General features: G+C 40.7%; 1 protein-coding gene across 1 annotated transcript in view; it reads right to left on the reverse strand.

The window, feature by feature from the left end:
- Positions 1-13,816, reverse strand: part of ARHGAP6 (Rho GTPase activating protein 6) — a 347,727-nt gene that overhangs the window by 37,286 nt on the left and 296,625 nt on the right. Inside the window, exon 3 of the mRNA XM_059817233.1 lies at positions 3,297-3,368. Coding sequence (XP_059673216.1) covers positions 3,297-3,368 — 72 coding nt within the window. The remainder of the gene's footprint in view (positions 1-3,296; positions 3,369-13,816) is intronic.

A 13,816-nucleotide genomic window follows, 5' to 3' on the forward strand; every position in this document is an offset into this window, starting at 1 on the left:
GAAACAGAAGGAAGGCGTTCCGTATGGGCATGAGGACTAGGGACCTGCTTGGGTGGGTAAGTGCGTGCTTCTGGTCTTTTGTGTGAGCACACCCATGTCCACAGTGCAGAGTGTTTGTTTTGGACTGGTTGCCCAGTAATGGAAGATATCATATAAAATGAATGGTAGAAATGCTTGTTAAAAAACACCATGGAACGGACCAGGATAATAATTCCAGCTTGCTGTGACACACACGCTGAGGGAGGTTAACTCTGACTTTGGGTGACACAGAGACCACTGTTCAGGGAAGGTGGTGGGACTCGGCTGTGATGTGAGCATGGAGGGCTCATCCTTATGGAGACCAGCAGCACGAGGCCTTACATATTTCCTTCCAGAGCCAGCTCGACACCTGAAAGCTGGGCGACGCTGTCGCTCCTAACTCCTGAGGCTGGCATGCACACACGCATCCCAGCAGACGCAGCAGGGCAGGAGAAGCTGGTGCTGCCGATTCCCACAGAACAGCCGCCTTTCACCAACTGTGCCAGGCTAACGGCCCGCATGGCACAATCCAGCACCTTCCTGGTTGCTCATCCCCTCTGCCATCAGGGATTAAGAGTCTGCTCAGCAAGTATCTGTGGGGCAGAGATCTTTAATAATTCAGTAAGGCGGAGAAGAGTACACCAGAAACAACCATGGACAGAAACCCTGAGAAGTAGGGTGCCATATGCTGCTATCTGGGCTATTTTTGCCTAACATTTGCTGTCGGCAACAAGTAAGAGCCAACATGGCTTTCTTTTCACTCTGCTGACACAACCTGGTTGGGAGCCTGACTCCTTCCAATTTCCTGGCCCTCTGTACCCTTACTGACCAACCCAACACCCTGCCAATACAGACGTCCTGAAGGAAGAAGAGAAATATCGATTCTGCTGTGGGGTGCTCCTACAAGATTTTATACATGAAGAGAGCATGTAAGACACCTCTATAAATGAGAATAAGGCAGTGGAAAATGGGAGAAAGAGGATAAAAGCAGAGGTGTACACGTTTGAAATGCCTGAAGTTAAAAGAAGGAAAAAAAAAAAAGAATTAAAATTAAGAGAATCAGCACAGTGATTTTAAAAAATGCTTGGGTATAGTTAACCAGAAGATATGAGGAGTGCTGAAAAACAGGAAGTAGATAAATATATACAAAGATGAATAAGTACAAAGTGCTGACCTTTGCTGTGGGCAACTACTGAGCCCTAAAAGGCAAAGTGCACCCAGAAAATCCATCAGAATAAAAACAGAAAGTATATCGCCAAAGTTACTAACTGAATGGAGCATAAATGCTATCATGCAAGGTAGACATACAAAAACATCCCTGAACAGAAATGAAATAGCAGAAAATAATACTATCTGTAAGTGCTCAACCAGTATGGTTGTGTAATTATCAGAAAGAGAGGTCAGCTGAGATAAAACAAGGCTATAAGGAAATCACAAAAGAGTACAAAGCAATGTAAGAAAAAATACCGTTTGAAATATCTTTGGCAACAGAGAATTTAGATGAATAAAGAGCAACTCTGGGATAAACATTTGTATGCATCACCAAAGGAAGCTATCACATCTCAAGGCATGGCACAAAAGAGGCATTGAAGGAGCTGTGGAAGTGCAATTGCAAAGATCCACCAGGTTTGGGTGACACAACAAAAGCAGGTCTTTAGTGAATTATCAAATCAATTTATTATTGCTAAAATCTGCTACTGCAATGAAAAATGTGAGAATAAAAAGATAAAATGTATTTAATCTTTCAAAAGAGCTTCTAAATAGAAACTTTCAAAGGCGACTACTGAAGTCATGCTACCCATATGGGGGGAAAGATAAAAGCTCTCAGGGGAACAAAAATTTGTGAGAGACATAACATTTGGGGAAAAAAAAAAAAAAAGGCAGTAAGTGGTTAGCCATTTCCCATGCAGAATAGCACCCCACAGACCACTATGAAGATCAGTATCTGGCAAATGCACTGAAAAGCGGGGAAGGTTTTGCACAGAACTATGTTGCTTTGCACTTTTAACTGCATGGAGATCTATGGGAAAAAAGCAAGACAACTAAGCAATATAATGACTGATTAATTACATTGCAGCCAAATATAATGCATTGACAGGAGCAGTACAAGATAGATTTTCCCCCAAAGGTGGCTATAAAATCATTAAACCTCTCCCTCAAAGACTCATTCTGCATGTGGGCTCAGTCCTACGTCAAGTAATTCTCATAACAAATGAAAGATTTGTTACTCACAACCCAACATGGGAGGGAACTGGATTTATCCAAACAAATGTGTCAGGTGACTTTCAGTTTTAGAAGGATTAATGCAAATATTTTCCACAGACATTTTTAAACCAAGAAAACAATAATCACATATATGAAATCACCAAACAAACAAAAATAAAAAGAAAAGCGCTTTCTTCCCAACAAATATTTGAAGTAATTTTGAAGTGGGAATGTTCATTTTTTCAATGGAATTTCAAAGTTTCATCTTTCTACCAAAATAGATTACAAGCAATAACATCAGAGTAAACAAATCACTTCTTTTGTTATAAATTTGTGTGTTTGTGTGTGTGTTGTGAAACTGGGGTGTTAATACAGAGTTTTACTACCACTTTTCCAGAACTTTTCCAGGAGGGCACACAAAATTAGATGCACAATTACCTACCTGCAGAAAACTGCAATTTCAGAGACACGTTTCAGGTCTCAATGTCTAGACTTAGCTCAAAGGGCTGAAAATTACAGGTCAAGTCCTGTGGATTAGGACCCAGCCCATAAAGCTGATTAGTGTCCAAACAAAAGAGTCCAACCATATCTGTAAATCCATGTCACATGGAGTCTATTAAAACCCAACTGAACAGTAGCACTGAAGCATTTATATATTTTAAACAACGGCTATTTTCCTAAGACTAAAAAAAGAAAAGCAAACCAACTGACTTGCTTGGGCAGGGCTGGGTTCACATGCTTTGCAAATTGAAAGAGTGCAAATACAGGTAAACAACTAGATCATGTTATCCAGACCAGATGGCGAAAATGGGGAGAAAGAACAAGGAAGAAAAGATGCAGTCCTTTAACTCCTCCTTTTCTGCCAGGAAATAAGCTTTCAGTTGAAGAGATCTGGCTCATACTAATGGCAAATAGAAAAGCTAGGACGTATTTTTCAACTTGGAAATAAATACCTAGGCAGTACCTCAGCTCGGTAACATTATCCTGCTCCAGAAAGTGTACAATCAAAAGTAAAAAAATCTCATATGCAAAACTAAGACCCAATCAGTAAGTATGTACTCATTTCATCTTACCTTTGTCTCTGTTCTTCTCCTTTCCTAATGAGTCCAGTTTCTTTCTTAATGATTTCTTCCTCTTTTGTCCATCTGTAAGACGAAAAAAGAAAAAAAAAAGGAAGTAAGTGAAGTGAAAGAATGCTGAACAAACTGCTGCACAAGCTGTAGGAACATAGAATAGGATGGCCTCAGCACTTGGAGTCAGGAAGGGCACGGGGTACATCTCACAAAGGCTAGGGACTGTCACAGTCCTTCAGCCCTAAGGGGTGCTGCTTTGTTCACCCAAGTGCCATGGTTGTACTGGGGAACCAAAATGTATCCCACTGCGTGCTGCCGGGCACATCTACACGTGTGGTCACACAGCCCATGTGGCAGAATGGAAAGCTAATTGTGAAGACTTAACAATGGAGATTTGTTGCTGGATGCTCTTGATAGCAAGGTACCATAAACCTAAAGGTACTGGTTAGCCCTCATCCATGGTCACAAGACTGTGATTCAAGTGTAGAGGTGCAGGTATTATCTGGAGAGGGAGGATGACTAATCTCCAGGATAAATTCTGCATACCAGGCATACCAGTTGGGTGACAGCTGACCACCTTCACAGGACCCATCTGATCTGAACTCACACTGGGAGCTTGCAGTTTGGTACAGCATGTTCAGATTGGTTCAGGTGGAATACTGTCTCAGAGAAATTATTGTTCTGATACCCTATATATCATCCAAGTTTTCACTAAGGTATTAAGGACCAAAGATTTTAAGCAACAGTGTAGGCAGGTTCATTCTTGAAGCAATTATGTCAAAAGGTTGGCTATCATTATTTCCTTCAGCAGCATCTTTTATAATGAAAAGTCAACAAAAATGCATTTTATTTATTAGGTCTCAACAAAAACCAGGGATTAAGACATGGGCCTGCTTTAACTTGTACCTTTTGAATTTTTTAAGTTCCAAAGCAATATAAAGGGTTTAACACAGGGACTAATACTAACGCTAACATAGGCACCACTCTAGCTAAAGGGCAATGAACACGTACCTTTGCCCTACTGGTTTTGTAATATGGCAAAAACTCAAAAATGAACACACCGTATCTGTGTTTCACTCTTACGGTAAGAAGGTCACCAAATAAATTGCCTCAACACATTTTCCTAGTTATGTAAGCCAGTGTCTTAAGTGGTCTTTTACAGTAAGGAACATACCACAGAGGAGGGTAGTGGATCTTCATGGATGAATTCTCATCTTTGCAATTAGGGGCCACCAGAGAACACAAGCCGTTTCCCCATAGTTTTCTCTCAACTCCAACTGCAAGCCAGGCCCAAAACATTACTCAGCAGACAACTGGACAAATTCTGACTTTTTCATAGCCAGTTAATATCCTTTTACTTTAAAATTAACATTTTTTTTTTTTACTTTATGTAACTCTGGTTTGATCAACTCCACTTGCACACTTGCACTCTGCATTTATTTAGAGCATATTTGCTCCCAGCACTCAAACTTAACTATGATACTCAGTTCCTGTCTCTTGAGGTAGATTGACATTTGCCGGTTATGTTAATTCCCCTTTTTCTGCGCCTCTTCCAGTAAGAATTCATCTCTCTGAAATAAGTCTGACTAGAACAGATAAGGTATTCCAGATGAGAGCTCAGCAATATAATGATGGTAATTCATTGCCTGACACGGTCTATGATTAGATTTTCCTTTTTCGTAACCACATGACAAGTTTATAACTCAAAGTCACACTTTGATTGATTAAGATGCCCAGTCTTTTCACACCTTCTGATAAGACCAAGTTTATTACAGAAATTCCTCTTTCACCTCTTGGCAATATGAATAGTCAGTAGCCTGCTTACATACACCTGACAGTGCTGCTTGTTTTTATAGGGTTCCCTACGTCCATTTTGTTCTGGGTTTATATATATAAAATTATTTTCAAATTATTTTTCATATTATAAATTCAAATTACTGCTTCACAGTAGCCTTTTGATAAATGACTTGCATTTCTTTGGAGTCTTAGAGCCTCTATTCTCGAAAGACCCATTTACTGATATACTGACATTCCACTGAAGTCTACTGAGACGTAAAAATGCGAACAAAGCCAAAATTGGATGTAAAATATAGTGGTTTGCTATTATAATTACACAATGGCAACTTCTGGAGTGTTTTAGTGCTGCATAGTCAAATACAACAGAAATACAGGAAAAATGAATGGGTTCAAAACATTGAACACAGGAACAAATGGCACTTACATCCCCATGGAAAACAGGTTAATGACTTCTAGGGCCAAACTATCAACGCTTTCTCATGAACCTTGTTCTGAATGGGTGATTCTTGCAACTCCAACAGTGAAGTAATTCCTCAGTAAATGACAGGCTGAGACAGCATTTGCGCATTTGTCTCTCCAAACCTTGAATTTTGGATACAAGTGATGCTCAGGCCCAGAGGAGTGTAAGAAGCAGGAAGCAGTTCTGGAGATGGACAAACCAGCAAATACAGAAAAGAGTCCACTCTATGCACTCCTGAGCAACAAAAGAGATCGCAGAGCAATAGAGGAGATACACTTTACCTTGGACAAATAGGTACAGTTCTACTGAAGGCAGTGGAGCTACGACCACTTACATTTACAGTTTACCCCATGGCAGGAGAAAAAGAGTTGCATATGAAAATAATAGAGAGGAATCTCAGTGAAAAGCTAAAGCTTAGGAGATCTGTCAGGAGGTCAGTTCCAGTTCTTCTCCTCCCCCAGAAAATGATGTGATTAAGTACAGTCTGTATTCTGTAAAAATAAATACGTTTTGAAATGATGGTTGATTTAGGTTACATCAGGCATAACCACTGCTAAAATATTCATAACATGCTTAAGGACTTCTGCAACTCAACAGTTTTACATCTTAAATGAACCCAATTCATAATAATAATACTTAGTACTTATTATCTGCAGTGTGTTTTGAGAATATAATTAATATCTGAAGCATTCTTAGGAAACAGGCAAAGCATTATTACCCATGCATAATACCTACTGTACATTTAAAAATTAATTAACAAATATTCATGCAAAACAGTATTACATCACACCAAAGTGCTATTAAATATGGCCTCCTATTCTCATTCGTGCTTTGGAAATGTTTAAACCACAAAGTGATAAATGCTGTTGGACTTTTCATAGAATCATAGAATCGTTTAGGTTGGAAAAGACCTTTAAGATCAAGTCCAACTGTAAACCTAAGCCTGCTAAGTCCACCACTAAACCATGTCCCTAGGTGCCTCATCCATGCATCTTTTAAATTTTTTAAATACCTCCAGGGATGGTGACTCAACCATCTCCCTGGGCAGCCTGTTCCACTGACAACCCTTTCAGGGAAGAAGTTTTTTCCAATATCCTGTCTAAACCTCCCCTGGTGCAACTTGAGGCCATTTCCTCTTGTCCTATCAATTGTCACCTGGGAGAAGAAACCACCATCCACCTCTCTACAACCTCCTTTCAGGTACTTGTAGAGAGTGGTAAGGTCTCCTCTCAGCCTCCTCTTCTGCAGACTGAACAACCCCAGTTCCCTCAGACGCTCCTCATAAGACTTATGCTCCAGACCCCTCACCAGCTTCGTTGCCCTTCTCTGGACACGCTCCAGCACATCAATGTCCTTCTTGTAGTGAGGGGCCCAAAACTGAACACAGGATTCGAGGCGCGGTCTCACCAGCGCCGAGTACAGGGGCACGATCACCTCCCTGCTCCTGCTGGCCACACTATTTCTGATACAGGCCAGGATGCTGTTGGCCTTCTTGGCCACCTGGGCACACTGCTGGCTCATCTTCAGCCGGCTGTCAATCAACACCCCCAGGTCCTTTTCTGTGGGGCAGCTTTCCAGCCACTCGTCCCCAAGCCTGTAGCGTTGCATGGTGTTGTTGTGGCCAAAGTGCAGGACCCGGCACTTGGCCTTGTTGAACCTCATACAGTTGGCCTTGGCCCATCGATCCAGCCTGTCCAGATCCCTCTGCAGAGCCTTCCTACCCTCGAGCAGATCAACACTCCTGCCCAACTTGGTGCTGTCTGCAAACCTACTGAGGGTGCACTGGATCCCCTCTTTTATCCAGCCTTTTGTGTATATAATTATCACTTAATGTCTTCTTTCTATAGAGCAACAATGTACTGCTCCTCTAAGAGATTCCACTCAAGAATATTAGCAAGACAAGAGAAGTACTCAAAAGACAACTGTCAAAGTGAAGGAAGCTGCATTTTTTTCCCTTATTAACCCATTCTGTTTTTCCTGAAGAACATCTGCCCACGCAGCTGTGCAGATCAGTTGTTTCAGAAATGAACTTGTTTTGTTCAATGCTTACTAATTTGTATGTTCACTGCATTTTTCACTGCAATGCATACATCACTCTCTGGGCATCTATATATTAGGACTAGCATGATGAATATTTAAAAGAGCAAGAGCCTAGAATCAAACTCCTAAGTGCACATGTGACATGACCTGTTTTTCCAAAACGGTGAGCACTTCCAGGTTCAGTTAATGCCAGAAAGACTTTTCTATTCGAAAAATTAGGTCATCTTTTTAGGATTCTGTCAGTGAACGAAGCCTGCAGAATACAAGAGTATTTGCACTGATACACCGGCTTTGGACAAGAATTGAGGAGTTTAACTTCTGAGATTATGATTTTTGAAATTTTGATTTAAGGTTGAAATTAATCTACAATGTCATCACTAACACCATTTAACTTGCAGTTATACTCTCAAACCCCAGATTTTGTATAGCCTATTTCAGGGCCTAAACTTCACTCTAAGTCAGACCAGGGTTCTACAAACTAGGTAATAAGAAGCCATCTTCATGCTGAGGATATACAAATTTCAGCTCTAAAAGTTAAAAAAAGGAAAGAAAGGTAACCTTGTATTTTTTTATATGACGGATTGCTTTGTTGTTTTGCACAAGACAACCTACGAACACCACATATGATTCAAAAAGAGAGAGCGCAGGCTGAATCCTGTTACTATTACTTACTTCCAGTACTGCTTTACTCATTTTAAAGTTATGGAAATCAACATGTCTATTTGGTAGGTACAAGTGTTGCTCATCATAAGCAAAAGCATCATAAATGAGGTATAGGGAATTTGTTCAAGATGATACAGTTAGCAGCAGACCTGGAGTTAACATTCAGGAACTCTTGGCCACCAGTTTCATATTATACCACTTAATAGCCACTATACTGTGAAGCCCTAATCCATTTTTTTTTTTTTCATAATTAATATATGTAGCAAAAAGTACAACAGCACCTGACCTTCTAAGTCATTTTTAGGACACTGACTACTTTAGTATTAGATATCAGATGACAGAAAGTACCTTGGTGATAAGCTTAAAGTGAACCTGTAACAAAAATACGATTCTTCAGCACCTTCTTTCCTTGTACATGGGCTTGTGGATTATCTATATGAATGGACATTCCTTTTGTGTTACTTACATGCAAGAACACTCTTTTTTGTTAATAAAAAACATAATTTATAAATTCATACAGAGACTTTAAAGTAATTAAACTCAGTGGGTTTTTGACATAAGAGACCTTCTGTTGCTTATGGGGTTACTGAGTAAAGAGAACTCCCCTCCCACCTATTGGCAACTTCCTCTGCTTATGAGAATTGTGTTTCTTGTCCATTTAGGGAAGAAAATTTGTCATGTTCTACAATTAAGAGTTATTTTCACACAGTATAAAGAGAGGAGTTATGCGAGAGATGAATATCATACCCATAGCTCATTTATCAAAACAGAAACAGCTGAAAAAGTTGATATCGTGAGATTTCTAAAATACTTCTTCATAGTAGTTATATTCGTGGCCATTTTCCCTTTATAGGCATTAGTAATTGGATCCAATTGCATTCAAAGAAAAAATAAAAATAGAATGTATTTTTCAAAAGTGTAATCTATTCTGTCTTGAAAATTACTACCAACGGCACCACAAAGCACCGAGTCTGATCTCCCTTGAGGACTTCTCGGTTCACTTCACTCATCGAGAGCGACTCATTTCCCAAGTGCCAGCCTCCTGCACTCAGCCTGCGAGCCAAACATCAAAGCTACAGTCTCTCTTGCCTGTGCAGTACTACAAGTAATAGAGACTCTGCAATCAGAAAAACTTGCTAAATTCTGTTGACAGAGCACAATAAAGATGAGACTGCGCTTCATTCACTGACAGTTGCACTGTGTTTGTGTTTGCATCGCTTCTTCGGGTCACTACACAAAGCAAATTTGCTTCTGAATGCACACTTAGAGCTGCTCTGCTGAAGAAGAGGGTGCTGGTTGTACTTAGCTATTTCTGTGACTATAAACATCCACCTTGAAGTATTTATGTAGATTAACTTGCTGTTGAAACGCCCTGTCCCCACACAGTAACTTCCAAAGCACTGCCAGCTGCAGCACAGATAGAAGGTAGTTTCAATGAGAGAACCAGAAGCTCCAGATTTTGGCACATAAGGCGATAAGAAAAGGGAAGAGCTGAGCCCACACGTATTTCCCATTGCTCTCCTTCTCCCTTTAACCTGTCCTCGGCAGTACACACACACACAGATCTCCCTCAGCGATGCAGATTATACTATCTCCCTGTTTCTCACACTGCTTCTCCTTATGGCCTACGTTGCTCTCTTTATTCCACTCTGACTTAAATCAGCACTCCTTTGTGCTTGTCAGCCTGCAGCTGATGGAAGAGAAACTATATTCATTCAAGCACATCCCACAGCTGCAGCCGTGACCTTCCAGGTGGCAGCCGGCTCACATGTGCTCACCTCAGCCCACGGAGCCAGGTTCGGGCTGCCAGCCACAGGCATCACGAACATGCCCAGAGGCAGCTTCTCTCTTACATGCTGCTTTCTCTGATGCAGCAAACAAGCTTCAGCATTTTCTTCTCTGGGAAGTTCCCGCTGAATGCGTTTATGGCAGAAGAAAGTGTGAAAGGGCACAGCTGAAGTCAAAGCCCATTCTTCAGGAGAGGGGCTGCAGCTCCCCGTGGGCTGGGCACAGGCAGGACCAGTGCTGGAGCGTAGCAGCCCCCTCTGCAGGAGTGCTACCTTGACCCAAACCCTTCTCAGGGCAATGGTGAGAAACGGTGAGGCGTGGGAAAAGCTGACTGCGCAGGAAACGATGTTCTCAGCAATACACAGCGCATACAATACTACCACTTGAGAAAACCCAAAACCATCATACAAAAGAATGCTTTTTATTCTCCTCCTCCTCATCCCATCAGACTCTTTGATAACCTGCGGTTAGTGCATCTTCTTCAGATACAGGCTTCAGTCCCTTGGGGCTAAGGCATTACTGATTGTTAAAATGAAACACAGGGGAATTACGAAGTCCAAATGTGCAGGTTTAAGTGATGCAGCTGCTGGAAGTTTAAATCCTACATTATATACAATCTCTTTACTGTGGAACAGTAAGAATTCGGTCATACTGGTATATGAATTAAATTATTTATCTAGGAAGTATTCATAAGTTGCCGTGGAACCTGCCTAGAAGGCAAAACTGCTGGAAACCTCACCTGCTTCAAAAGAAAGCTGCATCCCTACAGGGACCAGAGTTTTATTAATCAAATAACATTTTACAATATCCTTTTATGATTCTGATACAAATTGAAAAAAAAAAAAAACACCTCCATAATTTGCTTCCCAGGTATTAATAGATTTTTGATGCTGTAACACCTCTTCTGAAGGCAAAGATGATATACAAATTTACACCAGCTGAGCATACTATCCGTAGACTGTCCTGTCTTTCAGAAAAACACATCTTAAAAGTGTAGTTCCAAACTAGAATCAAATCTGTTAGAGTGAAAAATGCACCATTGCTATTGAACTCTATTATCAAGGTCTATTTCTATCAGAAAGAGTCATGCCCCAACTTGCTGAACAAAAAATGTTACGTGTTGGAAAACAGCAGGATATAGATACAGACTATAACTGTAACGAGATAGGTACGAACCTTCCTTTGCAAAAAAAAGCTTACTTCGGGCAATGCTCTAATTCAGATAGCAAATACAACTCAATTTCTGTGGATAGAGGAATCATAAGAAAACACGACATTTCAGCTCCACTTGCCTACACCTTCCCTAGTGTATATAAGGTTTTAAATAGTCTCCAAGTATATATGTTGGAAGAAAATAACTACTTTGGTATTTTCAAATACCATGATTCAAATTCCGTGATTCTCTGTTGTGAAGGACTTGGGTTAACTGGTGGGCAAATGCAGATGCAACGTACTCTAAAGGTGAGATCCAAACCTCAGTAGATAGGGGATACGGGACTTGGGCTCTGGAACAAGGTCAGGGCTGCAAAAGCCACAGCTGGAGGGAGGGGGCTGTCAGCACAGCCCAACCCTGCGAGGAGAAGAGCCAGGAAGGAGCTGCTTTCCAGTCCTGCCCCAGGCCACCGCACTCCTTCTGTGCAGGAAGCTGCAGGTCTAATCGACCAGCATGAGCAGGACTGCACCAAAAGCAACCCTTAAGAGAATATGAAGAGGATGCCTGCCTTCAGTTTGTGCATGCCATGTATAAATATCCTTAAAAGATCAGAATTTTTAATTGTTTCAGAGTTTTTCAAACCACCACACCAAACCCAAGAATAAAGGTCTCTATCTTCCCTTTTAATTTGATTTTTTTTAATGTATTCTTTAATCCTTTCACATTTGGACTCTTAACTAGAGATAATTGTGTTTGAAAAGTTGAAAAAAAATCTTTTCAGCTATTTTTGCATTACTCGAATGAAAAAATATAGTTTTAGATCATTTAAATACTTTTTTTACTTACCAATAAATTTAAAATGGCTATATTACATGAACTCTGAGGAACAAGGTATTCAGTGAGTTCTATAGAGGAAATGAAAAATCAGAACACTAAAGTATAATTGTTTTGGAGCTTATTGGTATTTGCTAAACCTTTAGCTGGACTTAAGGAAACCAACCTATTTTGACATTAAAATAAACAGTTGCTCAAACCTTTTTTTATGCTAGGATGAGGGAAACTGCTGCTGCTGGCATATATAGAAGGGATGATGGAAATAACCTACTCAAGCATGCAAAGCTACCTGGCAGCCTTTAGAGGATTACAAAGGAAGGGCCAAATGCCCTTGTATGCCCTTCTATGGCTGCCACTGCAGAGTGGCAAAAAGCAGGTGCATCCCTGGAAAGGGAGAACAGATAAAGATGCAGGATGCCAGGTCTGACTTCCCTGAGCACAGACAGAGTCAGATTCTCAACTAATACAAAGCTCTGCTTGCTTCAGTGCTACATTAGCTCAGGATTTGCTGTGTCATGAGAAGTCCCAAATCATAGTAGCCTAATAAAATAAAATTTAAAACAAAACAAAACAAAACAAAACAAAAAAAAAAAAACACACCCAAAAACAAACCCAGAAAGAATGGGCCAAAGGATAACTTGTTACAAATTTTTCTCCGGGAAGCTCTTTTGATGGAGCAGATGCCTTGTGTGAAATAGAGGAAGTAAAAAATGTCTCCAGGTATACTGAAATTAGAGGGAACCACCCCTTCTATACTTCAGGGCAATATTTGCTATACTGAGACTGATGACAGGATTCACAAAACAGTAATGTGAAGTAGCAGGAGCAAGACTAAATATAGACACTGTATTTTTTCAGATTGTAGCATTTTCTGTACTGTGGCAGGAGTTTCCCTAAACTCAAAAGGTAGGTGAGTTCCTAACTTAAACAGGTTGTGGTACATCAGGGACTTTGCTGCTGCCCTTCTCTCGACATGGAAGGCACTCAGAAACCATGACGATGGGCAGAGGTTTAAAAGCTTTGAGAAAGACTGAACAACAACCCATGCTCGGAGTGCTTTCATAACTAAAAGTTAAAATAGGTCACAAACTGTCTACACTACCACAACAAAACAACTACAGTAAAGGAAAATACTTTAGCTGTACTGAAAAAAAAACCCAAAAGCAAAACCCAAAAAAGCCCAAACAAACAACAAACAGGAGCCTTGATGCTGTAGTTTGAGATAGGAAAAATACAAATAACAGCTCTAAAACTACTTCCAGTTCACTGGGGATGGGAAAATTGACTGTCTCCTTGCATCAGTTACCTAAATAAAAAATCATTTTACAATACAAAAAGTACTTTCAGGCCATTTCTAGTCAAAGTGACTCTTGATTTGATAAGAAGGAGAATTACTTTTAATCCCCAAAGTACGGGGTGCGCTATGGGCAGACCAGACATTAAATTGCCACTAGCTGGCATTGAACTTTTTGTGTGTTGATAAGCTGACTTGCACACCTGTACTGGCAGGTGAAGCAGCAACCAATTTTCTTTCCATCTCCCTTAGAGCCTTCCCTCAGGTTGCTCTCAGCGTGAGCACGAGTTGAGCTTTTCAAGCAAAGAGGAAATTCCCCCAACTCTCTGCAATTCAGGGGACCTGCTGGTGGTCACAGAGGTGGTTTGGGGGGTCCAGGTCTCCGCTGCCTTCTGACTATCGCTTTGTTGTTATGAACCCTTCATATAAGCCTTTTCTCCGACTCTCACCTTAAAGAAGGCGCTATGCAAGAAAATAAAATGGCCTTCATA

Source organism: Gavia stellata, chromosome 1 (assembly GCF_030936135.1).
Source record: "Gavia stellata isolate bGavSte3 chromosome 1, bGavSte3.hap2, whole genome shotgun sequence".
Taxonomy (NCBI): domain Eukaryota; kingdom Metazoa; phylum Chordata; class Aves; order Gaviiformes; family Gaviidae; genus Gavia; species Gavia stellata.